This window comes from Theropithecus gelada, chromosome 3 (assembly GCF_003255815.1).
Source record: "Theropithecus gelada isolate Dixy chromosome 3, Tgel_1.0, whole genome shotgun sequence".
Lineage (NCBI taxonomy): Eukaryota > Metazoa > Chordata > Mammalia > Primates > Cercopithecidae > Theropithecus > Theropithecus gelada.
The window spans coordinates 132,115,894-132,143,022 of NC_037670.1; the positions used below are offsets into that span (position 1 = coordinate 132,115,894).

At 38.4% G+C, this 27,129-nt stretch overlaps 1 protein-coding gene and 1 long non-coding RNA gene across 4 annotated transcripts; one reads left to right on the forward strand and one right to left on the reverse strand.

Annotated features, from left to right (window-relative positions):
• Positions 1-7,665: 7,665 nt before the first annotated feature.
• LOC112621148 lies at positions 7,666-8,970 on the reverse strand. Its single transcript, XR_003118672.1, has 2 exons — positions 8,397-8,970; positions 7,666-8,315 (listed from the first exon to the last, which is right to left on the reverse strand). It is a non-coding gene; the product is annotated as an uncharacterized LOC112621148 (long non-coding RNA).
• On the forward strand, positions 8,223-25,976 carry CBLL1 (Cbl proto-oncogene like 1). Of its 3 annotated transcripts, none has more exons than XM_025380389.1 (6): positions 8,223-9,098; positions 13,785-13,952; positions 17,737-17,837; positions 18,220-18,303; positions 19,746-19,819; positions 22,463-25,976. In XM_025380389.1, the coding sequence occupies exons 1-6, from the start codon at positions 9,086-9,088 to the stop codon at positions 23,496-23,498; spliced, it is 1,476 nt and encodes a 491-aa protein (XP_025236174.1). In that variant the 5' UTR covers positions 8,223-9,085; the 3' UTR covers positions 23,499-25,976. The 3 variants fall into 3 exon arrangements, with proteins under 3 accessions (XP_025236174.1, XP_025236177.1, XP_025236175.1); XM_025380392.1 differs by having other exon boundaries at positions 22,469-25,976; XM_025380390.1 differs by having other exon boundaries at positions 17,740-17,837.
• The last annotated feature ends 1,153 nt before the right edge of the window (positions 25,977-27,129 follow it).

Below are 27,129 nucleotides of genomic sequence, written 5' to 3' on the forward strand. Positions count from 1 at the left end.
CCGCCATATCCCTGTTCAACTCTCCTATTTGGCCTGTGCAGAAGAAAGATGGATCTTGAAGGATGGCAGTGGATTATCACAAGTTTAACCCAGTGGTGACTCCAACTGGAGCTGCTGTACCAGGTTTCATTGCTTGAGCAAATTAGCACATCTCCTGGTACCTGGTATGCAGCCATTGACTTGGGCAAATGCCTTTTTCTCCATTCTTGTCCATAAGGTCCACCAGAAGCAATTTGCTTTCAGCTGGCAAGGCCAGCAATATACCTTTACTGTCCTACTTCAGGGGTGTATCAACTGTCCGGCTTTGTGTCATAATCTTATTCAGAGAGACCTTGATCGCTTTTCACTTCTGCAAGATATCACGCTGGTCCATTACATTAATGACATTATGCTGATTGAATCCAGTGAGTGATAAGTAGCAAACACACTGGACTTACTGGTGAGATATTTGCAGGCCAGAGGACCAGAAGTAAATCTGATTAAAATTCAGGAAACTTCTACCTCAGTAAAATTTCTAGGGGTCCAGTGGTATGGGGCCTGTCAAGATATTCCTTCTAAGGTGAAGGATAAGTTGCTGCATTTGGTCCCTCCTACAACCAAGAAAGAGGTACAATGCCTAGTGGGCCTATTTGGATTTTGGAGGCAACACATTCCTCATTTGGGTGTGTTACTCCAGCCTGTTTATTGAGTGACCCAAAAGGCTGCCAGTTTTGAGTAGGGTCCAGAACAGGAGAAGGCTCTGCAACAGGTCCAGGCTGCTATGCAAGCTACTCTTCCACTTGGGCCATATGACCCAGCAGATCCAATGGTGCTTGAGGCGTCAGTAGCAGATAGGGATGCTGTTTGGGGCCCTTGGCAGGCCCCCATAGATGAATCACAGCAGAGGCCTCTAGGATTTTTGAGCAAGGCCCTGCCATCTTCTGCAGATAACTACTCTCCTTTTGAGAGACAGATCCTGGCCTGTTACGGGGCTTTGGTGGAAACTGAATGTTTGACTATGGGTCATCAAGTCACCATGCAATCTGAACTGCCTATCATGAACTGGGTGATTTCTGACCCATGTAGCCATAAAGTGGGTCATGCACAGCAGCATTCCATCATCAAATGGAAGTGTTATATACGTGATTGGGCTTGAGCAGGTCCTGAAGGCACAAGTAAGTTACACAAGAAAGTGCCTCAAATGCCCATGGTCTCCACTCCTGCCACCCTGCCTTCTCTCCTCCAGCTTGCACCTATGGCCTCATGGGGAATTCCCTATGATCAGTTGACAGAGGAAGAGAAGACTAGGGCCTGGTTTGCAGATGGTTCTGCGTGATAGGCAGGCACCACCCGAAAGTGGACAGCTGCAACACTACCACCCCTTTCTAGGACATCCCTGAAGGACAGTGGTGAAGGGAAACCTTCCTCGAAGGCAGAACTTCGAGCAATGCACCCAGTTGTGCACTTTGCATGGAAGGAGAAACGGCCAGATGTGTGATTATACACTGATTCATGGTCTGTAGCCAAAGGTTTGGCTGGATGGTCAGGGACTTGAAAGAAGCATGATTGGAAAATTGGTGACAAAGAAATTTGGGGAAGAGGTATGTGGATCGACCTCTCTGAGGGATACAAAACTGAAGATATTTGTAACCCATGTGAGGGCTCACCAGTGGGTGACCTTGGCAGAGGAGAATTTTAGTAGTCAAGTAGATAGGATGACCCACTTGTTCTGTGGATACCACTCAGCGTCTTTCCCTAGCCACCCCTGCCATCGCCCAAGGGGCCCATGAACAAAGTGGCCATGGTGGCAGAGATGGAGGTTATGCATGGACTCAGCAACATGGACTTCCACTCACCAATGCTAACCTGGCTACGGCCACTGCTGAGTGCCCAATTTGCCAGCAGCAGAGACCAACACTGAGCCCTCGATATGGCACCAGTCCTTGGGGTGATCAATCAGCTACCTGGTGGAAGGTTGATCATACTGGACCTCTTCCATCATAGAAAGAACAGAGGTTTGTCCTCACTGGAATAGACACTTACTCTGGATATGAGTTCGCCTATCCTGCACACAACATTTCTGCCAAGACAACCATCTGTGGACTCATGGCATGCCTTATCCACCATCATGGTATTCCACACAGCATTGCCTCTGACCAAGGCACTCACTTTACAGCAAAGAAGTGTGGCAGTGGGCTCATGCTCATGGAATTCACTCGTCTTATCATGTTCCCCATTACCCTGAAGCAGCTGGATTGACAGAATGGTGGAATGGCCTTTTGAAGTCACAACGCCAACTAGATGATAGAACTTTGCACAGCTGGGGCTAAGTCCTCCAGAAAGCTGTGGATGCTCTGAAGCAGCGTCCAATATATGGTACTCTTTCTCCCATAGCCAGGATTCACAGGTCCAGGAATCAATCGGTGGAAATGGAAGTGGCACCACTCACCATCACCCCTAGTGATCCACTGGCAAAATTTTTGCTTCCTGTTCCTGTAACATTACATTCTGCTGGCCTAGAGGTCTTAGTTCCAGAGGGAGGAACACTGCCACCAGGAGACACAACGATTCCATTAAACTGGAAGTTAAGATTGCTACCTGGACACTTTGGGTTCCTACTACCTTTAAGTCAACAGGCTAAGAAGGGAGGTACAGTGTTGCCTGGGGTGATTGACCCTGACCATCAAGACAAAATCAGTCTACTACTCCACAACAGAGGTAGGGAAGAGTACACGTGGAATATGGGAGATCCATTAGGGCGTCTTAGTATTACCATGCCCTGTGATTAAGATTAATGGGAAACTACAACAGTGCAATCCAGGCGGGACTACAAATGGCCCAGACACTTCAGGAATGAAGGTTTGGGTCACTCCACCAGGAAAAAAACCACGACCTGCTGAGGTGCTTGCTGAAGGCAAATGGAATACAGAATAGATAGTAGAAGAAGGTAGTCATCAATAACAGCTACGACCACATGACCAGCTGCAGACACGAGAACTGTAACTGTCGTATTTCTTCCTTCTTTTGTTAAAAACATGTTTGTGCATGTATACACTTGTACTAAGAAAATACCTTCATTCAATTTCCTTTTTCCGTTATCATGTGACATAAGATTTATTGACTTCACAGCAGCATTTAAGTATTGTCAACTTTATGTAATAGCATTTGGGTTGGGGATTGGTGCGTTTTCGTTTGTATGAAGGATGGTTGTATTATGTTAGAGGTAATTATGACCTTATTGTCTTTATTTGAAGATTATGTATGATCTCAGGAGATGTGTATGGGTTCAAGCTGACAAGAAGTAGACTCATGATGGTTAGTACTGAGGGTCGACTTGACTGAAGGATGCAAAATATTGATCCTGGGTGTATCTGTGAGGGTGTTGCCAAAGGAGATTAACATTTGAGTCAGTGGGCTGAGAAAGGCAGGCCCACCCTTAATCTGGGTGGGCACCATCTGATCAGCTGCCAGGGCAGCTAGAATATAAAGCAGGCAGAAAAATGTGAAAAGACAAGACTAGCCTAGCCTCCCAGCCTACATCTTTCTCCCGTGCTGGATGCTTCCTACCCTCAAACATCTGACTCCAAGTTCTTCAGTTTTGGGGCTTGGACTGGTTCTCCCTCCTCCTCAGCTTGCAGATGGCCTATTGTGAGACCTTCTGATTGTGTGAGTTAATATTTAAAGTCCCCTTTAATAATAATAGGATATTTAATAATTTAATAATAATAGGATTTATCTCTCCTATTAGTTCTGTCCCTCTAGAGGACTCTGACCAATACAAGAAGCTCTTCAAAACATCATGGGAGATATAAAGTAGTGGTTTTCAAACTTGAATTATAACCAATTAGTGTACTTTGACATTATTTTAGTGTATTATAACCAACATATTTTTAAAAAGGGACAGAATAAAAACAGCAGAGGGCACTGCATATAGAAAGGGTAAGTATAGTTTCATGACACTTAAATATATGCTTAGGTGTTGTGAGCTTATGTACTGGACTATGATGTAGAATGTATTTCATGTATTTCTGACAGAAATGTTTATTTAACAGTAACAGGATCTATTTACAAACCAAGTGGACCAGGTGTTTTAGTCTGTTTGTACTGCTGTAACAAAATACCTGAGACTGGGTAATTTATAAACAATAAAAATTTATTTCTCACAGTTCTGGAGGCTGGGAAGTCCATGATCAAGGTGTCAGCAGATTTAGTGTCCCGTGAGGGCTCTCTGCTTCCGAGATGAGCACCTTGTCGCTCACATAGTGGAAGGGATGAACGCTGTGTCCTCACATGGCTCACAGGCAGCTCTCTGCAGACTCTAAGGGCAATACCACTCATGACAGCAAAGCCCTCATGGCTAAATCCCTTCCCAAAAGGCCCCATCTCTTAATATCACCACCTTGGGGTTTAAGTTCCAACATATGAACTTTGGAGGAATATCTTCATTCAAAAAGCACAACACCAAGGAAGGCTGAAAGCCTTTTTCAACTGGCATGGAGTGGCAGCCGAGGTTAGGGTCAGGGGCCCTTGAACAAAAGCCTTAAGTTTAGGAAACAATACACAGACTAGTTGCTTACTATAGAGCAGTTTAATACCCTAAGCATTCTTTTAGGAGTGAGCTGGAGGCAATTAGCTTAGCAAAGAAGCTGTAGGGAGAGTGAGGGGCAGGTCTACCCAGCTCAAAGGATATCCACTGCAAAATTTTCCTTCTCAGAAAAGGAAGGCTGCAGGACCCCTCTAGAGTACATATATTGCCAGGACTCAACAAGAATATAATCTCCTTCAAGACAGGAATGGGACAATGCTTTCAATCGGCAACATTCTGCTTTTACAGTCTATTTCCCTCTTATTCTCTGAATCTGTCTCTTGCCCAGTTTTTGATGGTGTTTGAAAAGCTGGCTGCCATAGCTTGATAAGGCATATATCTAACCAGGATATTTTACTGCCTTTTCCATTTCTGCTTATCAAACGTGTTAACATACAGTGGACACTATCTGGATCTTTTTTTTTTTACTAACCATTTATACTTCGTGGCATTTTGGCCATCATAGGTATCTCTGGCTTCTTGGTCAATTGTTCTTGGTCTAGGTGTAATACTATTACACCTTAATTCTGATTGATTGTTCATCGACTGATTCATCTCCCCACCCCAAGTTAAGATTTGCTCATTGTTTTTGAATATATCTTGCTGGATTATATTGTTTATATGAATATATTATGCTAGGTTTTGTTAAATGCTCTATTTCTTAACTGTTACTCTGAAATCTTACTTTTTCAAGGTGCTTCATAATAACTTATTTTTTTAGAACTCCCAAACATGGATCAAGAGTACAAGTAAAGCTCTTCACTGTCCTCTATATAAACCATACAGTTCTCACATCTGTACCCTTGCTCTTCTCTGTTTGATATGCCTTTTATTGCTCTCCTCCTCTCCAAATTTTATCCGTTCATCAAGGTTCAGCTTAAATCCCTCCATAAAGCCAACCTAACTACCCTCAGTCCCACTACTTTATCTAAATGTAGGTAGCACTGTATTTCCTCTCAACACTTAGAACTAAATTATATAGATCTTCGCATATTTCTATAAATTATATCCTGTAGGATCCCTGAATTAGGAGTCATTATTTATATAGCTTTTGCCTTATGTAGTCCTAGGCACTCAGTGGGATACAGTTGAATGAGCGTCAAGAGATGAAGGTTTTTGTCTTTATTTGGCACTCAGGAGTCTGTAACAGGCTATTGGGGAAGACAAGCTCTCTGATACCCCTCTTACTTTTCTCATAGTATAAACAGTAACTATGTAAATGGGAGGCTATCAAAACATCTTGGAGACCACTACCTTATAATTCACAGGTAGGAGATGGTCTTGCCAGTAAGGTAAAAAGGTGCACCTCAGTGCTTCAGACTGCCCATTACAATAAGTTTTCACTTTTATAAACCTTAGGTCAGTACCTAAGCTATATATAGCTTATATATAAGCAATATAAACCTTATGCTACACAAATAAATATTAACGGCAACTTTTTTATTTTTATTTTTTTGAGATGGAGTCTCGCTCTGTCGCCCAGGCTGGAGTACAGTGGCGTGATCTCAGCTCACTGCAAGCTCTGCCTCCCGGGTTCACGCCATTCTCCTGCCTCAGCCTCCTGAGTAGCTGGGACTACAGGCGCCCGCCACCACACCTAGCTAATTTTTTGTATTTTTAGTAGAGACGGGGGTTCACCGTGTTAGCCAGGATGGTCTTGATCTCCTGACCTCGTGATCCGCCCGCCTCGGCCTCCCAAAGTGCTGGGATTACAGGCGTGAGCCACCGCACCCGGCCTAATGGCAACTCTTGATAAAGAAATTGTGACTGGTTACAGCACGCTGGTCACTGAAAAGAGATACTAGAGGGCAGTAATAAAATGTAAGTAAAGAAATTAATTTATCACACTGCTACTTCATTGGTAATTCAAGACAACCACAATTAAGGGGGTAAATACAGACCACAGATACTACAGCAATGCCTGAAAGTAACAGATGCCAAATCAAATCAAACAAATGTTTAACATTTTATCAGATCTAAAATAAGTACATCTTCTCTCAGTGAATTTTCATAACTTGATGCACCATAAAATGCCAACAAAACTTCTGACGTACAGGTTAAATTATATAAAATACAATAGGAACGCTCTTAATTCTAATTATTTAAATATTAGCATCAGCAGACATTAATACTACTATTCTGAACCTGGATCTGCATGAATCTGAACGTTAGCCGTTAGCTGATAGGCTAAGTATGATAGAACAAAAAAAAAAATCAAAGCCAGTGGTGGTGATGAGCATCTGTAGTCCCAGCTACTCCGCAGGCTGAGGCATAAGGATCCCTTGAGCCCAGGAGTCCAAGGATGCAGTGAGCTATGATTGCGCCATTGTACTCCAGTTTGGGCCGCCCCATCTCTAAAAAACTTTTTTTTGGTATGAAAAAGAAGTACTTTCTAGGTGAAAACTTTAAAAAAAGAAAAACAAAAAAACCCAAATTGGTGAAAAAAGCCCGACTATATCAGCACTGTATTTAGAAAAATAGGGAGGTATCGGAAAAAGGTTAAGCAAGCCCCAAAGTCCAAAACAATAATCCCAGAAACTGAAAGCATCTTGAAAACCACTTAGCAATACAGAACTTTACATTTAAAAAAAGCAAGGATAATTTTGATTCACAAATGTCCTTAGTTGTGAATGTACCTAAAAACTTGTTTATAGGCCGGGCGCAGTGGCTCAAGCCTGTAACCCCAGCACTTTGGGAGGCCGAGACGGGCGGATCACGAGGTCAGGAGATCGAGACCATCCCAACATGGGCTAACATGGTGAAACCCCGTCTCCACTAAAAAATACAAAAAACTAGCCGGGCGAGGTGGCGGGCGCCTGTAGTCCCAGCTACTCGGGAGGCTGAGGCAGGAGAATGGCGTGAACCCGGGAGGCGGAGCTTGCAGTGAGCTGATATCCGGCCACTGCACTCCAGCCTGGGCGACAGAGCGAGACTCTGTCTCAAAAAAAAAAAAAAAAAACTTGTTTATAAAGCTGCATATATTTAGTGGAACAATCTTTTACAAGATCTCAGGAAAATAATCACCAAATAACATGGTGCACTTAAATCGCAGTGATCACCACAGTATGATTCACAGGTAACACCGTACAACTACAAAGATATAACACATTGCTACACATACTTTATTTGCAATTCAGTACCATGAAAACATTTCTCTAAGAGGTCAATGTAATAATCTTTTATTGATATAGGAACTCTGGCACTGAAAGCTTGAATAACCCAAGGTAATGATGTCGTCACCAAGGGACAACGAGAATAGAACCCAAATCCCTTGACTCCCAAGCTTGTGTTTTCCCTTAATTGTGCTCCTTTCTATTCATCCAAGAGCATCAAGTGTAAAACGTGGGAGAAAGGAGTGGACACAAATGAGCCAAGTCCGCGAGGTGGAGACTGCACTGAAGGTCCTAGGAATCGCCCCTTGGCACTTTCCTTTTGTTTTGGCTGAGGAAGATGAAAGCAGCAGCAACCACAAACTCCTGGGACCAAGAACTGGAACTAGGTACTGCCTGTTGCGGTAACTGTCTTCCTCATTTTAGGCCTTTCCTTTTTAACCTCTCCTTCCGGCCAAGCCTTCGCGCGCTCTTCCCCTCTCTCGGTTTCTATCTGCTCCCTTTAGCTCCACTCTGCATATTCCTGCTAGGTGACCCTGTGAGAGGAGGCAGCTGCGCCGCACTGGCTCTCCACCCTCCATCAGGCCCTGGCGCCCAGTCCTCAGGTGTTCAAGAGGTTCGTAGCGTCACAAGCGCTCTCCCTAGAAAGTGAGTGGCAGTCAAGCATTATAAATGTATTTCAACTGTTAAGAGACTTAAGAGATGGGAACCGGGGCATATACCAAGTCACCTCTGCGTGGGTTTAGGTAGCTGGTCACGACAAAGCAAAATTTAAATTTAGACAATAAGCGTTGACACTTTCCTTTTAGCTGCGAGTTTCACAGCTCCGCCATCCCCTGAGCAACCTCCCACTGGAGGACGCCTGCCGAAGCGCATGTGTTTACACTTTTCCTACACCAGGCGGAGGACCCAAGCGCTCGCTGACCCCGGGGGATTCCAAACCGTTACTCCGCCCGCCGGGGTGGGGCCAGCGCAACGGCCGAGCCTGCGCAGCCGGCCGGCTCCGGGACCCTCGCGCACTACAAGTCCCAGAAGGCAGCTCTCCGCGGGGGCGGGCAGTCGGTTTATCCGCCTCACGCTCATTTTTACCACTGCTCTCCCCTTCCCCGGTCCTCCTGGTGTCCTTTCCACAGTTAAAGGCTACTTTCTCTTGAAGCACATGAGGAGAAGCCTTAGCAACCTCGATACCGAAGTTCTTCGCGCGCTCGCTCTTTCTGCCTCTGCTCGAACTATGCCTGACTCCCTCACAGGAGTTGGGTAGTGCAGGCGAGAGAAGGAAGTCTTTGCAGGCCAAAACTAGGACAACCTGCTCGGACTTCCGCCTCCCGGCCTCCGGAAGGCAGTGCGCACGCGCTCGCTGCGACTCCGGCGCGGTTGACTTCCGCTCCCACTGTGCTCTGCGAGCCGAATCATGGATCACACTGGTAAGGAGGCGGAGGCAGTGGGGGTCCCGGTTCCATGCCCCCTTGGCCGGCCTGGGGCTGGTTGCCCAGCAGGCAAAAGGGATTACGCTCGCCCCACAACACTAGGGTGTGGCAGTGAGAAGAAATCTCACATATGCCTTCCTGTGCCTGGCAGGGGCCTGCCGTTTCCTGGCCTACCCTCTGGTGTGGTACCTACCTCCTCCGTGCCGGCAACAACCGCTCCTTCTCTCGTTCTGAGCTCCGAACCCGGACCGGTGGGCAATGTAGGCCTTTGGGAAGGGAGAGCGTCGGCTCTGTTTTATTCAGCCCAGCTGCTCTGGCCTACGTTACGGAGACTGGCGGGTAGATTGCGGTCTCTGAATCGCGGAATCCTCTTTACGCTGGGAGTGGACGGGCGAGAGTGGGTTGGAGACTTCCTGCTGTCTCAGTCAGCTTTGGGCGGGTGCTGCAGTGGTCACCTCCTGTCGTCTCTCAGATCCTTTATGGACTAGAGAGGTGAAAGAAGGGCGTCTGATAGAGTTTTTGGAATCCAACTCGTAGCTTTTACCTAAACCAAAAGCATGCCCCGCGCTTCGACTGAGGTCCGTACTCATCATTTGAGGGTATTTAGAAAGAGGAGCTTAAAATCAAGGCACTCTCATACTTTTCTCCGAGTAAGAGTAGCTCCACCCTTTGTTATGTATTTTCTGGCTTTTGCTTCTTTGTGGTTCTCGGATATTGAATGCGTGCTCTTGGAGTTAACAAGTGCCCCATACGTTTACAGCGACCATATCACAAATGGAGAAAAAAAGGCTTTTTCTTGAGTATTGAGTTGTCCTCACTCATCAGATATCTGCTTGGTTATGTAATTAGGTGTGTATGTTTATGTAGTGTATGTTTATGCCAGATACAGATATCTGTAGGTCGGGAAATGGAAGATGGAATGGTAAACGAGACGGACCAGGTCCGTGATAGAACTTCTATTTCACGGAGGAACACAGACAATATCTTCTTTTTTAAAAAATTTTTTGTTTTTTAAATGTTTGCGAATTATAAGTGTTTTGAAGAAAATAAACCAGTGCTGTGGAGAGATTCATAGGGGGAAATTTCAGAGGGAGTTGTTAGGAATGGTCTTTGTGGAAGCTAAGATCTGATGGGTGAGAAGATCCCAGCCCTGGGGAAAAAAAGCAAGAGGAAAAGCATTTCCAGCAAGTGCAAAGGCACTGAGGTAGGAAGATGTAGTGAAGTCAGCTGCAGCCTAGTAATAACCAGAGTGTAAGAGTCCTGAAGTGAGATTGGAAAGGAGGGCAGCAGGCACATTATTCAGGTCATTGAAAGCCATGGTAAACGTTTAATTTTTAAGTGAATATGAAGCCACTGAACAGAAGTAGAGGAGGAACACAATCTCTTTAAAAAAAATATAATAGGCTGTTCTATCGAGAATGGTGTAAGAGAGGGAGGTAAGAATGATGGAAAATAGCTGATTGCAGTAGACGGGAAGGGAAGGTTGGTTTGGTGAAAATGAAGGAGAATGGGCAACTTCAGTAAATACTTTGGTGGTGTTTGAACGAATGTGAGAGAAAGGAGAAATACCTAGGTTTTTGGTTTGAGCAACTAGGTAGTGTCCATTATTGAATTGAGGAAAACTGGGAGCAGAAAACAGTCTTTTTTTGTAGAGGTGAGATGGGAATTTGGGAACAAGTGTTTGGTCTTGGACTACTGGTGTGAGATAACTATTGAGACAGGAGAGATGCCAAGTGGAGATGAGAGGAAAGATCTGCACTGAAAATACGTATTTGGAAGTTAGTACCTTTATTTATAGCTGGTATTTTAAAGCATGAGGACAGATGAGACCACTTAAGAAGGGTGTGTTCAGAGGAGAAGCCGGCCTAGCACCAGGCTGTAAAGAATTCCAGTGTTTGGGAATTTATACAGAGCTGAAACTGCGATTTTGATGGTAGAATAGCAAACATTCGACTTTTGGAAAATAATTCTTATTTGAATTATTTTCTGGAATTGTGAGTCAAGTTCCTGCCATAGTTTAGAGGCTATTATGTTAGGAAGTCATAATAGGGGTGGGTGTAAAGCGTGTTTATTATCTTAATTCTTGAAGTTTAGACATTGCCTAAGGAAGTAAAACTCATCCAAACATGAAAATACGAACGAGCCAACCACTTAAAAAATTAGTTCCCGCTCAGATGTCCCTTCTGCTTAATACTAAATTCTTACCTATTTTATTTTTTTAATGAATCAGTCTCTTTGATGCTTAGTATCAGAAGATAGTATCAAATACTATGCATTGATTGTGAAATAAAATTATAAACCTTGCAGAAGATTCTGGTTTTCATGAAATTCATAAATACGAATTTGATAATTGTTTAAATCACAAAGCCTTTGACAAATGAGGAAATGCCACTTAGCTAGATAATTGAAGAATCATGACAGAATAGGCATCTCAAAAGAATAATTTCAATATTAAAGGATTAAGAGTTCCTTGGGGAAATTGATGAAACCCTTGAACATTATGCAAAAATGACCCATTTTATGATCATACTGACATTCAAATGTAAAAATGAAGGTGTTCTAATAGAATCTTGCCAGAAAAATTACTCCAAGAGGCTCCCAATGAACACTAGATTTATTCTTTGGTCATTCTAAGAATTAGCACTTCTGTAACTGTATCCCAGATTTTGTAAAAGATCCCAGATTTTGTAAAATATTTGTTGGTTCCTTTTATTCAGGATAAAAATCCCCAATCTTTTTTAAACTATATAATATGGAAGTGTTGTGCCTTTTTAAAGTGAATTTATCTTAAGTGGCCAGTAGTCCTTAGTCATTTTCTATGTAATATCTAAGAAATTTTTGTTGTTAAGAACTTTATAATTTGTTACTGTATTCAAAAGGAAATAGTGCTTTATGTTCTGATTCTTAATTTAAAAACAACAAAAAGCAAAAAAGTCGCAAAAAAACCCAGAACATTACCACTATTAAATGCTGTACCTCATGAACTTCAATTTGTGAAGCAAAGTGAGAAGGGCCAGCCAGCTCTTGAAAGTGGTAGACTGTGCAAGCAACAATAGAGACCTCAAATGTTCAGGATGGTGTGAAAAGGACTTGTGATGAAGTGTTGGTATTTTCATTATTCACAAAGGTAAAACGATTAAACCATTTTGATATTTGAATGTTTAGTATTTGAGGGACAGCATTGAACTGATTATATGTCTACAACGACTTGCTTTTTTGTTGATTGGAATGTCAGGAATACTTTTTGAGCAAGAAAAAAAGTCATTCATGTTTCTTCTGGCCAGTGCATTGCTTGTAATTACTTTTACGTACATAAGCAACTACAATGAAAGCAGATCAAATACATTAATCAGCTCGTGAGTCTATTTAGTGAAGCGTTGAAAGCTAATCAAGTTGGGTTTACCCCAATTCAAGATTCTAGCTAACCATGTAATTCTGCCCTCCCCTTGTTTGAGGATTAGCTGTTATAAGAGTAGTAAGTAGACTGAAAGATACTTAAAATAATCGTTGAGGACCCATTTTTAATTTTGTTTGATATATTGTTCAGAAAAAGTGCAAATGAATGTGAACTTGGTGTGTGTCTGTAATCCTAGTAGCCTTGGAGGCCATTTGTACTAGCTTACTACTTCCAAATTTGGCTTTGCTGAATTTAATGTGGACGGTTTGGCTATCTATCTGGACTGTAATATTTCCTGCAGGGGCAGTTATACAACCTTGTTCAATAACTTGTCATGTTTAAAACACAATAAATTAAAAAATATGTTATTTGTATTTCCTATTTTAAGCATTTTCCTTTTTGTCTTTAGTAGGTCAAGTTAAGTATTTTCTGTATTATATCTTTTCATCTATTTGAAAAAAGGTAACTGTTAAGCTTTAGATGGGGTCAGTTCTATGATATAATACTCCTGTTACTCATGGGACAAGAATTAATTCTATAGACAATAACAAGCAAAGACTCCAGGGACTAGAAGGTGACGGTTGTTTAGACCTAGTTGTAGTACAGGAACTTTGCATCCTCTTCAATTATAATTTTCCATTACAGGGCCGACTAAGAACTCAGTCATATGTTATAGCCCAATACATTATTGCATGTTTTTACTACTAAATGGTGTAATGATTTTTACTGTAATTCTGAATGATTTTTAGAATAACTCTCTTACACTTAAGGAATAATCACATTTCTTAACTTCATTTTCAAATGCATTATTTAATTTTGCCTTCATCAGTGTTAGTAAGTTCAGTTTACTAAGTTTATTATCTGCATGCTTGATGATCAGACATGGGGATAGGGATGGTTTTCTTTCTTTTTCTCCCTAGTCTTTTTCTTTAAAAAAAAATCTCTTGTAGTTCAAGACAATGGTTCTTGGGTTCATGAATGGTTTCATGTTTCTGTAAACTTCTCTGGAATTATATGAAAAATTTTATTCACTTTTCTAGGGAGAGGTCCTATAACTTTTATCAGTTTCTTAAAGGATTCCATATCTCAAAAAGGGTTAAAAAGCATTGCCTTAAGTGTTGATCCAAAATAAATAAAATTAGCAGTTAAACTTAATGTAATATTGAAAATCAGAACCCAGATCTTTAAACTTGATAATGTTAGGTATGTTGTTTTAATACCTGTGGCAGAATAATCTTTAAAAAGAAAAACTAAAAGAAGTTACAACTTTTTTTTCCCTGACATAGACAATGAGTTACAAGGCACTAATAGTTCTGGATCCTTGGGTGGTCTTGATGTTCGCAGACGAATTCCTATAAAGCTCATCTCCAAACAAGCAAACAAAGCAAAACCTGCACCGCGAACTCAAAGGACTATAAACAGGATGCCTGCAAAGGCTCCACCTGGTGATGAAGGTAATTTGTTTAACTAATAGGTCCAACACTCTTTCTGTTTTATCTGATTGCTCCAGATAGTCTGTGTGATCTTATAGCTACCTCTTTTGTATCTTACATATCCTATTTATTCTTCAACCTTCTTGTTTGACTTCTCATTGTAGCACATTGTATTTTTATTTCCCTTTATAAATATTTTTGATTTGATTCCTTTTGTTGTTGAAAGCAATGCTGCCCATTGTTTAATAATCTCAACAGTATTGCAGAAAGCATAACATTAAAAGTAAAATCCTTCTATCCAAAGATAATCCCTGTTGACTTTTTTATACAAAACTACTGATTTTTTATGTGTAGTTGCCATTTTTTCATGTAATACGCATTTAAGATTTTTTTCTTATCAGTACATGCAGATACACCTCATTAAAAAAACAGGTTTGGGTATTTTTAGATATACCATAATTTAACAGTTTTTCCAGTTTTTTTCTGTTACAAAAAATGTTGCACCAAATATTCTTGGACATAGTGTTTTGTAGAATTTGTACTTTGCACAGATTTGGCCTTTTTTTTTTTTGTTAATTCCAAAGACTTTAAAACTACAAATTTGGATATTTTAAAACTTGATAGATACTGTGGATTTTAGAGTTTGACAAGTACTGTCAAATTGCTCTTCAAAAAAGGTATGTTAGTTTTTACTCCCATACACCAATAGTGAGTACTAGAAATCTTTTAAAATTTTTGTTTTGATGTAAATTTCTTTTAATTATGAAAGAGCGAATATTTTTTCATAGTATTGGTCATTCTTGTTTAGATCCTTTCTTCTGAGTTTTTTGTAAATTAATAGGATTTTTGTTATATGTTATGTATGTATATGTGTGTGTATATACATATATATATATATATATATATATATTTTTTTTTTTTTTTTGAAATTGGGTCTTACTCTCTTGCCTGGACTGGAGTGCAGTGGTGGGATCATGGCTCGATATTCCAGGCTCAAGTGATCTTTCCACCTCAGTCTCCTGAGTAGCTGGGACTACAGGTGCGCCCCACCTGCTTGGCTAATTTTTTGTATTTAATTTTTGTAGTGACGGGTCTTGCTGTGTTGCCCAGGCTGGTTTTGAACTCCTGGGCTCAACAGTCCTCTCACCTTAGCCTCCCAAGGTGCTGGGATTACAGGCATGAGCCACTGTGCCTGGCCTATATTGTATATATTCTTCACTTGTCTTTTAATTTTGTATACAAAATATTTATTGCAGAGAATCTTGAGGATTCCATGTAGTCAGGTATCCAGTCTTTGCTTTTATGACTTCTGGGTTTTGTGACATTTTTTGAAAGGCCTTCCCCTATTTCACCAGTATAAAAGAGTTTTTCCATCTTACCCTTGATTACAGGTTAGCAAACTATGTCTGTGGGCCAAATGTAACCCTGTTTTTATAAACAATTTTATTGGAACACAGCTATGCTCATTCATTTAAGTATTATCTGTGGGGGCTTTCACACTATAATGGTAGAGTTGAGTTAATTGTGATTAAGACCATATGGTCCACAAAGCCTAAATATTTACTATTTAGCCTTTCACAGAAAAAGTTCACTGATACTGCTTGAGAACATTTATGGATATGTATTTGGTTATTAAGGGGAAAAAAGGTGGCGTCTGGCTTTTTTTCCCCCCAAAACATTGTCCCAACTCTTTTCCTTGCTGAATAGGAATTTTATTGTTATCATATGTATGTTAAAACAGCAGTCCCCAATCTTCTTGGCACAAGGACTGGTTTCATGGAAGACAGTTTTTCCACAGATGGAGAGTGATGGCAGGGTGCGGGGAGTGATTTCGGGATGCAACTGTTGCGTTAGTTAGATTCTTGTAAGGAGCACCAACCTAGATCCCTCTCTTGCACAGTTCACAATAGGGTTTGCGTTCCTATGAGAATCTAATGCAGCTGCTGATCTGACGGGAGGCGGAGGCAGAGGTCAAGTGGTAATGCTCCCTAGCCCTCCACTCACCTCCTGCTGTGTGGCCGCGTTCCTAACAAGCCAAGGGTACTGGTCCAAGGTCTGGGAGTTGGGGACCCCTGTATTAAAAGTATTTTTTTGTATTTCTAGACTTCTTATTCTATTCCAGCAATTTGTCTGTATTTATTTTGAAGGATCAAGCTGCTTTAGTTAAAACATACATTATGGTTTCTTTTATTGTAGGGTTTCTCTCCCATCTAAACAAGTATATTTGAAGTCAAATTGTTACAAATCGTGTTAGTAATAACCTAGGGCTGCTGTTGCACTACCTCTAATTTACGGTCACTCCTGCTTTGGCTTTTTTTAAAAAACTAATTTTTTAAAACAACATGGTAGTGTACAAATGCATTCTTTAATAGTTCAAACAATGCAGAAAAGCCAAAATCCTTTTCCCCCTTTCCCTCTCGGAATTTGGAGTAAAAGAAATTTTTTTTTTTTGATTGTTGTTTTCCTAGGCATCAATCAAAATGTGGAGTTTGGGGTGTCAGTGTGGTATCTCTACAAGTATATATAGTTTAATGATGGGAGTACAGGTGGAACTACTCTGAAAAATGATAATGTGCACCTAATTTCCTAGGCTGTTATCCCAATAATTTTCTGGGTTTGAAAAATTGAGTTTCCTTATTTTGAATTTTAGATCACACCAGCTTTTCTAAGGTGTAAATGGGTGATATAGGAGCCTAGGAACTCTCAGGTGTAGCTTATCAGAGCGCCCTGACTTTGAGTTATACATTCATATTGGCAGTAAATAGCAGTACACTGAAGTGTCTATCAGCTTCAAAAAATTCTTGCATCACTATTTGTGTGTTAATGTGAGTGTGTGTCTGTGTGTGTGTGTCTGTGTCTGTGTATAGGTGCTGTAATTTAGTCATGTGGGTAAAGTTAAAACTTGTGTGCTTGGCTACTCTGTTTACCAGTTCTAGGGCCAAAAGAGTCGTGAGAAGCCTGGCTCCTTGGAGGGATATATTTGTCTGCTCAGCTTTACTTTAGGTAATTGGATTCTACCTGGAATTCCCATCAGACTGTTGATTGGTTTTTTGTTCTTTTGTAGGAGATGAGAAGATTGCCATCAACTTTTTAATTAGGCCAGAGAAATTGAGCCCATTTGATCTTCATATATCTTAAGTTTATTGATATTGATAAATGCATTGTAGGAAAGGATACATAAGATATCATATGGCTGCTGTTTGGGTAATTAATCAGGGAGTGGTTTTAATCGACAGGATGAAATATGAATATGTTAAAGTGTCTAAATTACTCATTTTAGGGCTAAAGAAGAAGATAACTTGTTTGCTAATAAAATGCATAGAATGCTTTATGTTTTCATTATACTCTTAGCAATAAAATCAGTCTCATGGCATACCATTTTTATAGCTAGACCAGAATAAATGGTGATCAGTATCTTAAAAATTTGTGCAACAAGCATGATAATCAGTAGTCAGTAACATTTTACATTAGAAATAGTTTCATGAATTGATAAGAGCATTTGAATGGGAGTCAAGAGATCTGAGGTCTGTTCCTGGCTTTGCCACTTTTCTTCTATATGTTGAGTTGTTACGAGTCTCCATATGGTAATATTCTCAATAATGAAGTGAAAGAGTTGGACTAGATCACCAAGATCACTTCTAACTGATGTTTTAAACTAATCTTGATTGTCTTATTCTTAGAAAAGCTTTGAAAGGCATCAGATGGGCTTTTTAGTGAAAAGATCTATTTTGCCATGTATATGTACTTCCAAAATGAAATTTGAGATGTGGAAAGTTAATGGGCAGTACTTTTTTTTTTTTCTCAGAAGGATTTGATTATAATGAAGAAGAACGGTATGACTGTAAAGGTGGTGAGCTGTTTGGAAATCAGCGAAGGTTTCCTGGACACCTTTTTTGGGACTTTCAGGTATAATTAAAAATGAAAAATTGTATTAGAACAATAAAATATTTTAAGTATTAAATAGTTAAAATGTTTTATTAGAGTAATGCACAATACATAAAGAATGTTATGAACTTGTTATAACTGATTTTCAGTACATACAAATCATTTGTTAATACTCTATTTTCAAGAATAATTTGAAGTACTTTTCAGTAAAATCAGTATATTAACACTAAGAAGAAAAACTAATGGTATCACAGCTAATGGTGGGGAATACATGGAGATTATACCAAGAAGCTTTTATTTCTAATTGTTTTAACAACTTTTATAAAACACTGACCAATTCATTGTGTAGATACAATCTTTAGAATTGTGTGAGAAGATAATTTTAATTATATCATTTCAACAGATAAACATCTTAGGTGAAAAGGATGATACACCAGTTCATTTCTGTGACAAGTGTGGATTGCCTATTAAAATCTATGGGCGAATGGTAAGTATAATTAAATACTGTTTTTGTCAGTAAGCATTTGCATAGAGGTGGGGTTCTAAAATTTAACTAGATAGGTTTATCATTGTTTCATGACTAAGTTTGTGACGTTTTAAATAAGTATGAAATAATTAAGGGAAGTATTGGAATACTGTGAATTTAATATGATTATCTTGACAAATTGTTGAATTCTTGTAAAATATTAAATAAAACTGAAAATTAAAATAATTTCTGAAAACTAATTTCTTTAGAGTGTTTGATACCAGTTAGTTTACAGTTATTCTAGTTTATTAAGGAAAAATTTTTTTCTTAATAAATAGAACAAAACTACTTATGTTTGAAGGCCACAATTTTTTTACATAAAACTGCATTAATAATATTTATAATTTCTTTTTTTCCTGAGGCTCAGAGAGGCTTAATAATAATTATTATTTCTGAAAATTGAATTCTAATCATTAAAAAAATTTTACAATCCTAACTGTAATTTTATAGTAATTTTCACATTTCTTCCCTCCAAAAAAGATAGTTTGCATTTGCGTTTAGAAAAAAAATTGAATTCAATAACATACCTGTGATGGTAGATGGCGTGGATTATGCACTGTTGCTTTCCTGTACATCATAGTAAAGAAATAGTAACAGGCTGTGAATTTAAAAATGTGGTTCTAACATCATTTTACTGTATCCTTCTGATTGATTTTTAGATTTTTATTAGTTGATTAACTTAAAATGACCAGAGGAAGATGCTGCTTATATTAAACATAGGACATACTTGTTATTTTTACTGCATTCAAATAGTTTCAGGAGAAACAAGATTTAAAAAAAACCCACATAATTAAAGTGTTCTTCAGGAGGTTTTGACTTGCAGAGGGCTGGGTGTGGTGGCTCACACCTATAATCCCACAGCTTCGGGAGGCTGAGGTGTGAGGATTGCCAGAGGCCAGGAGTTTGGTACCAGCCTGGACAACTTAGCAAGACCCCGTCTCTACAATAAAATAAAATAATTAGCCTGGTGTGGTGGCACACACCTATGTTCCTAGCTATTCTGGAGGCTGAGGTGGGAACATCAGCCAGGAGTTCGAGTTACAGTGAGCTGTGATCACACCAGTGGACTCCATCCTGGGCAACAGAGCAAGATCTGTTTCTTAAAAAAAAAGGAAAAAACGTCTGGGTACCATGGGTGAAATTCATAGAGTTTACACCTCCAGAAAGTGTAAGCAAATACATACGTGTATATTTATTGGGAAAGGGGCCATAGTTTTTGCGATGTTCTCAAAAGGCTTTGTGATTGAAAAAGGTTATTATAATTAGTACTTAATAAATATTCATTTTAACAGGTATTCTCAAGTATCTTCTAAGCCGCCTTATGTATAGGTCACTATATATATTTTTTTTAAGAAATATTTTAAGTTCTAATATGCTTAACTGTAATATGTCTTTGTTTACAGATTCCATGCAAGCATGTTTTTTGCTATGACTGTGCTATTTTACATGAAAAAAAGGGAGATAAGATGTGTCCAGGGTAAGATAAGATTATCATTACCTTTTTTAAATAATAAAGTTTTAGTGCTATGATTTGTAAGTTGGATTAAAGGTTAGGGAGTGATATAAATCAGGCAGGAGATCAAACATACAGACATGGCTAATCTTTTTCTGTGAGCCCAGCTTGCCTAGCATTTCTCTTTAATATAGGGCAAGGTAAACACTGTCAGTCAAATTGGTCAGAATGAAATCTGTTTGCCATTACAGAAGTATTATTATAAACCAAAAACAGTTACTTTTTTGATGAGACATTAAAGAAGTATTAAGATATATTGAGAGCAAAGACTCCAGAATTAGAATTCCTGGGTTTGAATCCTTATTCTGCTATTTATTAGCTGTTTTACTGTCATAGACTATTCTTTATTGATAAAATGAGGCTGATAATAGTACCTACCTCCTTGTGGTATTTTTAGGATTAAATGAGGTTTTATATATATAACATATGTACACACGTACATATATATAGTAGCTGGCATATAGTAAGCACTATATATATATATATAAGCTCTTGCTACTTTCAAATCTGATTATTGTATCTGGAGTATATCTTAGAACACCATCATTACATAGTCTCAAATTATAAAAAGCTAGATCCATTTTGGGATAGTCTTGAAGAAAACAGAATAATAATTTTTGTATCAGTTCAGAACTCTTGATAAGGAAGGCTTAAGAAAGAATGAGAGATACTTGCTTGGAATAGCCATAGGCTTCTTAGATCACTTATAACCTGTGCTTAAAGCTACACCAAGATTTGTGGTATTGATTGATAACAAAGCTGTGGACACTTGTCAGCAATGATTCCGTTTTATGGTGTAGGAAAATTTAACGTCAGCAGGAGAGAGGGGTGATTTATTGACAGCTCAGTGACAACTAATTCTCTTGGCATGTTTTTATTCGCATTTTAAAGTAACAGATTATAAAATTTGTTCTATGAGTTTAAAACATTTCGTTTATAGAATTACAATTCAGAAGAGTTAAAACACTAGAAATATATATCGTTTGTTTTTTTGGGTGTTTTCTCAGGCCTAAGTTTTCAACATGGTATACCTTCATTTTAAGTTACATAGTAAATTTGATTGCTTCATTGGGATAAAGGATTTCAGATGTGATAAAACATTATTTAGAGGACTTTTAAAGGTTTCCTCTTATTTATTAAAAGGAAATTAAAAGGTACTTATTGTTTAAAGAAATTAGTTCTCAAGGTACTAAATGTAACTAATGTACTGAATATACTAATGTACTAACCTTACTAATGGACTAAATATAACAAAGTACTAAGTGTCACACCTCACTTATGTGGTCCTTAGTAGCAATTTTAGGACAGAAGCCTATCTGTATTAACAGACCCAGATCAGGAAGTGAAGAAATGACAATCAGAGTTAAACAGTATGTATTACTGTTTTTAAGCACCACCCGAGAGAAAGTGCCTCTCATCTTGTTAAGGTCGAGATAGTTCAGAGTTTACAGTGAACTAGAAGCAAAAAACAAGTGTGCCAGATGGGCCACTAAAGGGAAGCATAATAACATCAATAAGGAGTGCCAGCCTTATAGTAAGGATGGAAAGATAGACAACTCAAAATCAAGAGTATAGAGCCATTTAGTTTAGTGCCAAATGACCTGACACACATATTCAATGATAATTGCTTATATATATACACACATATATTTTTATATGGTGCTTAATTGGGGATTAAATACTGTCACTTTCGTTGTTTGATATTAAATATATTCTTTGAAGTAATATGAAATAGATGTAAGAACATTGTGAAGTAGGTAGATACTTTAACTTCGTTGTACAAATGAAGAAACAAACTCAAAAATGGTTCAGTGACTTCAAATTACTGAGCCAGTACCAGATCCAGAATCTTCAGATTCCTATTTCAGTCCTCTTTCCCCACTGTGTCAAGAAAGCTGTAATGGCAAGTATGGATTAAATATGCTAAATGAAAAATAGTTACAATTTTGACCCTGAGTTTTTAAGAAAATGTTAAGTTAAATTTAGTGCTCACAAATTAGAAAGTTAGGAAAGTGTAAATTTGCCTGACAATTCAGAAAAAACCCTTCCTTAAAGGACTTTTAATAGTCCAGGCTTAGATTGAAATAGTTTATGTTTAATGTTAAGAACCCTAATGATGAGGCTGATGTTACTTCTTGTAGTCCTTGCAGTGTCTTCTACTTACTGTTTTCTACTTACTGTTTTCCACTGTTTGCTCAACAAACAGTTATCACTCAATAATACCATACAAGTTTGAATTCCATGATTGTAAGTAATCAACCCGTTGGTTTTTTTCTTGCTGGGTTTTTTGGCAAATGGATGCAAAACGTAGAATTGTTTGAGAAAATTAGATAAATTCTAGGCCTTGGGAAGAATGAGGTGTCTTCTTGAAACATATGGTTTGATATTAGGAGTTCTGAAGATGACAGAAATGCCTATGCTTAATGGCTAATAGACAACAAAGTACGGAAGATTAAAGGTTCATGTAGAATAACTGTAACTTCTAATTGTGGACTTTTGCTATGTTTTATGTAACAGTCAAATTTTTAAAAGAGGCATATTTTTGAAAATTACATAATTTTTTATATTCTCTTTTAGTAAATCACATTTTTTCCCCTTCTGATTTAGCTGTAGTGATCCTGTGCAGCGAATTGAGCAGTGTACACGAGGTTCTCTCTTCATGTGTAGCATTGTTCAAGGGTGCAAGAGAACATATTTGTCTCAGAGAGACTTACAGGCTCATATCAACCATCGCCATATGAGAGCTGGAAAACCTGTTACCCGTGCTTCACTTGAAAATGTTCATCCTCCTATTGCCCCACCACCAACTGAAATCCCTGAGCGTTTTATAATGCCACCAGACAAGCACCATATGAGCCATATTCCGCCAAAGCAGCACATCATGATGCCACCACCTCCTTTGCAACATGTGCCGCATGAGCACTATAATCAGCCACATGAGGATATTCGTGCTCCTCCAGCAGAATTGTCCATGGCTCCACCTCCACCTCGATCGGTCAGTCAGGAAACCTTTCGTATTTCAACAAGAAAACACAGCAATTTAATAACCGTCCCTATTCAGGATGACTCAAATTCAGGTGCTAGAGAACCACCACCTCCTGCCCCAGCACCTGCTCACCATCATCCTGAATATCAGGGTCAACCAGTGGTATCGCACCCTCATCATATTATGCCTCCACAGCAACATTATGCACCACCCCCACCTCCTCCACCACCAATAAGCCATCCAATGCCACATCCTCCCCAGGCTGCAGGTACTCCTCACTTGGTATATAGCCAAGCTCCACCTCCACCAATGACCTCTGCTCCACCACCAATAACCCCTCCCCCTGGACATATTATTGCCCAGATGCCACCTTATATGAATCATCCTCCTCCAGGACCTCCCCCACCTCAACATGGTGGTCCACCTGTAACTGCACCCCCTCCTCACCATTATAATCCTAACTCATTACCCCAGTTCACTGAAGATCAAGGAACTCTGAGCCCTCCATTTACACAACCAGGGGGAATGAGTCCTGGTATATGGCCTGCACCAAGAGGGCCACCTCCTCCTCCACGATTGCAGGGTCCGCCTTCTCAAACCCCACTTCCTGGACCACATCATCCAGATCAGACGAGATATAGACCGTATTACCAATGATAATAGTATTTTGAACTGAAGATATGAGGAGGAAAAAAACTATGTATAGTCAATCTTTTAATTAAGCTTTGACTGTTTTGGGAAGGAAGAGTACCTCTTACTGAGGTAGTATAAAACACATAGGGTCTTGTTTCTTAAAATGGTTTTAAATCTTGACCTTAAGATTGATTTCAAGTACCATACTGTAGTACAGATAAGTGGCTCAGTTGAGCACAGCTATATTTTAACATCTTTATTCCCCTAGTTTAGTAAATTGACCCAGAGGTGACCATTTGTAAAAAATTTGAAAAAATTTTTCATTGTTTTACTTCAAAAGTATTGTTTTGTTAAACCCAACGTTTAGTTTTTCTTGTGATACATTTTGTTAACCTGTGTAAAAGGATTAAATTTCAATAAGATTGTAAAAATGCTATTTTTATGTGAATTTAAGTGCAGCCACATACTGTTTTTTAAACCATATGTTTTACCACTAATTTCCCAAAGTTATAATAAAATCCTAAAAGCAAAAATCTAGAATTTGCTGTAAGGCAGACTGTTAAATGATAGAGAGTTATTTCACATTTTAGGCACTGAAATGTTGAGGTTTCGAGGTATAGTAAGTATACAATGCACTTCACTTGGATGCCTTTTCATTTTTAGGCAGCCTCAGGAGCACCAAAATACATTGGAATTCTAGTACTAAGATATATTTGTTTGTAATGTTAAAAGGCATTACTAATTATTTGGAAAGAGATGGCCAAAGTAATCAACTCTACAGGCTTCAAGCTGGTGGGGAATGCTGTTACTCATTAATGCTTTTTTACTGAATGGTCGGAATCACATATGCACCACACATACTGATCTTAAGTAACATTATTTTATAGAACTGTTTAAATGGTGTTATTTAGATGAAATGTGTTCTGTTCTGTTCATTGTCTTAAACTGAATAGGGCTGAATAGGCTTTATGTAATTCTTCATTTCATGGTAGAGTTTGATGCTGTGTTTAAGTGGGTTCTTGTTTATAGGATTTTCAACTGCAGTTTGAATGCCATGGAGGAATTTGAATAATGTATTAATGAAGGACATATTCTTGTAATCACAAATTTGCATTTGCTCAGGTTTCATTGCTGTGTGATAGAATTTTTCCTCTAACTTGAAATTTAAAAACTTTTATTTCCTATTCCTTTTGTTGGTAAAGCAGTCTGAATTTGGAACATTTTAGCATGGAGTCAACAGTGAAGACTACCAGATAATTTTGTATTGGAGAAGAGGAAAGTAACAGCTAAATTGTGGATTTCAGTGCTTTACATGGTGCCTTTAGAGTCAGCTTTTACATTATAGGGGCTTGTTATAGTTCAGCTAAGATGACCACTTAACAGTTTATACAGAACTCATGTGTATAAATCAGCGTTCTTAGGATATTATTTATATCCTTTGAATAAATCCCTGTGAAGTTTTTCCTCCCCACTAAAATGGTGCATAATAAAACATGAAATGTGTAGTATGCAGATATCATTTATTAGATAGTTTGTAGTATATACATTTAGAACATACTTCTTTTGACAAAGGGTGAACTGATTGCTAATTTACCATTTTATTCTGTCAGGTACAGGTGAAACAAATTCTCATCTTGAATGATCAGATGCAAAATCATTTCTGAACCCTAGGAGCAGAAGTTAGAAATAACAAAATGGCCATTTCAACCTTGACTGGCCAAAAATAACTAACAAACTTTTTTGTTTTAAGTCAGGCAAGTGATTTTCTACACTTCACAGTTTGAAAGTCCAGTGTTAATGCAATATTTCTAGTGAGAAATGCTTGTTATTAAAAGCATGGGAGTGAAATAGTGTGAAATGTTGGTGGTGAGTGCTTCTATCATATTACTGTAGGTACTTGGACTGGTGCAAACTTGATTCCTTTTCATGCCCTTGTTTAGGAGCTATTAAAATGTTACTGTTAAAAATCCAAACCATTTCTTTGTTCCATGTAATAAGAAAATAGCCAAAATCACTTTAGAGCTTCTCAGCTATTTATGAAGAGCTGTCCTGCTTTTATTGAAAGTCACTAGAGTTGAATGTGGTAAGCAACCACTTAGCCTATGTATTGGACGAGAAAAATCAGTATCATAAAATTTTGAATTAAGAGAACTCTTGTAGAGTTTTAAAAAAATGATTTATTTTCAATTAGGTTTAAGAAATCTATGTTATGCAGGGAGGCATATCAGATGAATGTTGTAGTAGACAAAAGTTTTAAATCGTGTTAGACTTGAATTCATCAATTGTTTGAGGGTGGGTGGGTAGAAGGATAACAAAATTACTGTTAGTGCTTCTTTCCTTACGGAAAAAGATGTGAATCCCAGCCTTATTTCAGGGAAGCCTTTGAAGCTATGATGGACATAAGTCTAAATTAAATGTATGTATGTTTCATTATATTGCTCTTAAGACTACTGAGGTGGCAGTTTAATTCTTAAAAACAATAAAATGGAAGCATAAATACTATTTTGCCTAGATGAATTTTTATGTATTGGCACATTTGGAAGAATGCAGAATTTTCCGTGTTTATGTTGATAACTTTCTACAGTATAATTAAGTTCACTTCTAAAAGATTAAAACCATCAAGTTGAATGTTACATTTCTTCAGTGGCATGTTTATTCAGAATATACAGTATTTGGGGAAATATCTGTTGCAAAGACTATAAGAAACTATATTCATTTTGCCCTGTAAAAACTACTTGCTCAAAATTATCGTGTAAATACTAATTAAATACCACTGAAATGTAAATGGAAGAGATATTTGAACATATCTTTTAAACTCAATAAGAGGCTGTATGAAGTATACAGAACTGCTGAAGGCTTTGTTCTGACTATATTGGAAGAGTATCTTTTGTAATCTTTTTTTGGAAAACTCTACAGTTCCGTCTTTCATAAAGATTTTGAAAATGAGTACATTATGAGTACATGAAAAAAGTGCATGAGTACTCAGATATTTCTTCATTAGATTACCCATCAAATTAGTATGTTGATGTTAAACATGTGTAAACACTATATTCCGATTAAAGTGGACTTACTCTTCATACTAATATAAACATACTGTATTCTGATTGAAGTGGACTAACTTCATACTAATATAAACATACTATATTCTGATTGAAGTGGACTTACTCTTCATACTAATATAAACATACTATATTCTGATTGAAGTGGACTTACTCTTCATACTAATATAAACATATTCTGATTGAAGTGGACTTACTCTTCTTCACTGGTTTGTAATTTGCTAAATTATGGCCTGGAAACCAATCAGTTTACTTAATATGGCATATGTGCAATCAAAGCAATATCAGATATACTAGGCTTAACGAGAAGTGGAGATAAACCAGGGAAAATACTTGGCAGTGATGCTAATAAAACCTAATTTGGATTTTTAAACGTCTTGTTTTGATTCATGTCCCTTCAGTTTTCCATCACTGAGGGAAGAAGTTTTAAGGCAGAATTCTTAACACTTTAGTGCTTAATTTTCCCACATCCCCATCTTTAAAATTTTTGAATTTTTTGGCACCGTAGAAGCACAGGATTGAAACAATAATAAGTCATGGGTTTAGTTCTCACAATTGGGTAGGACCTCTTTAAAAAAAATCTATTCACTTAATGT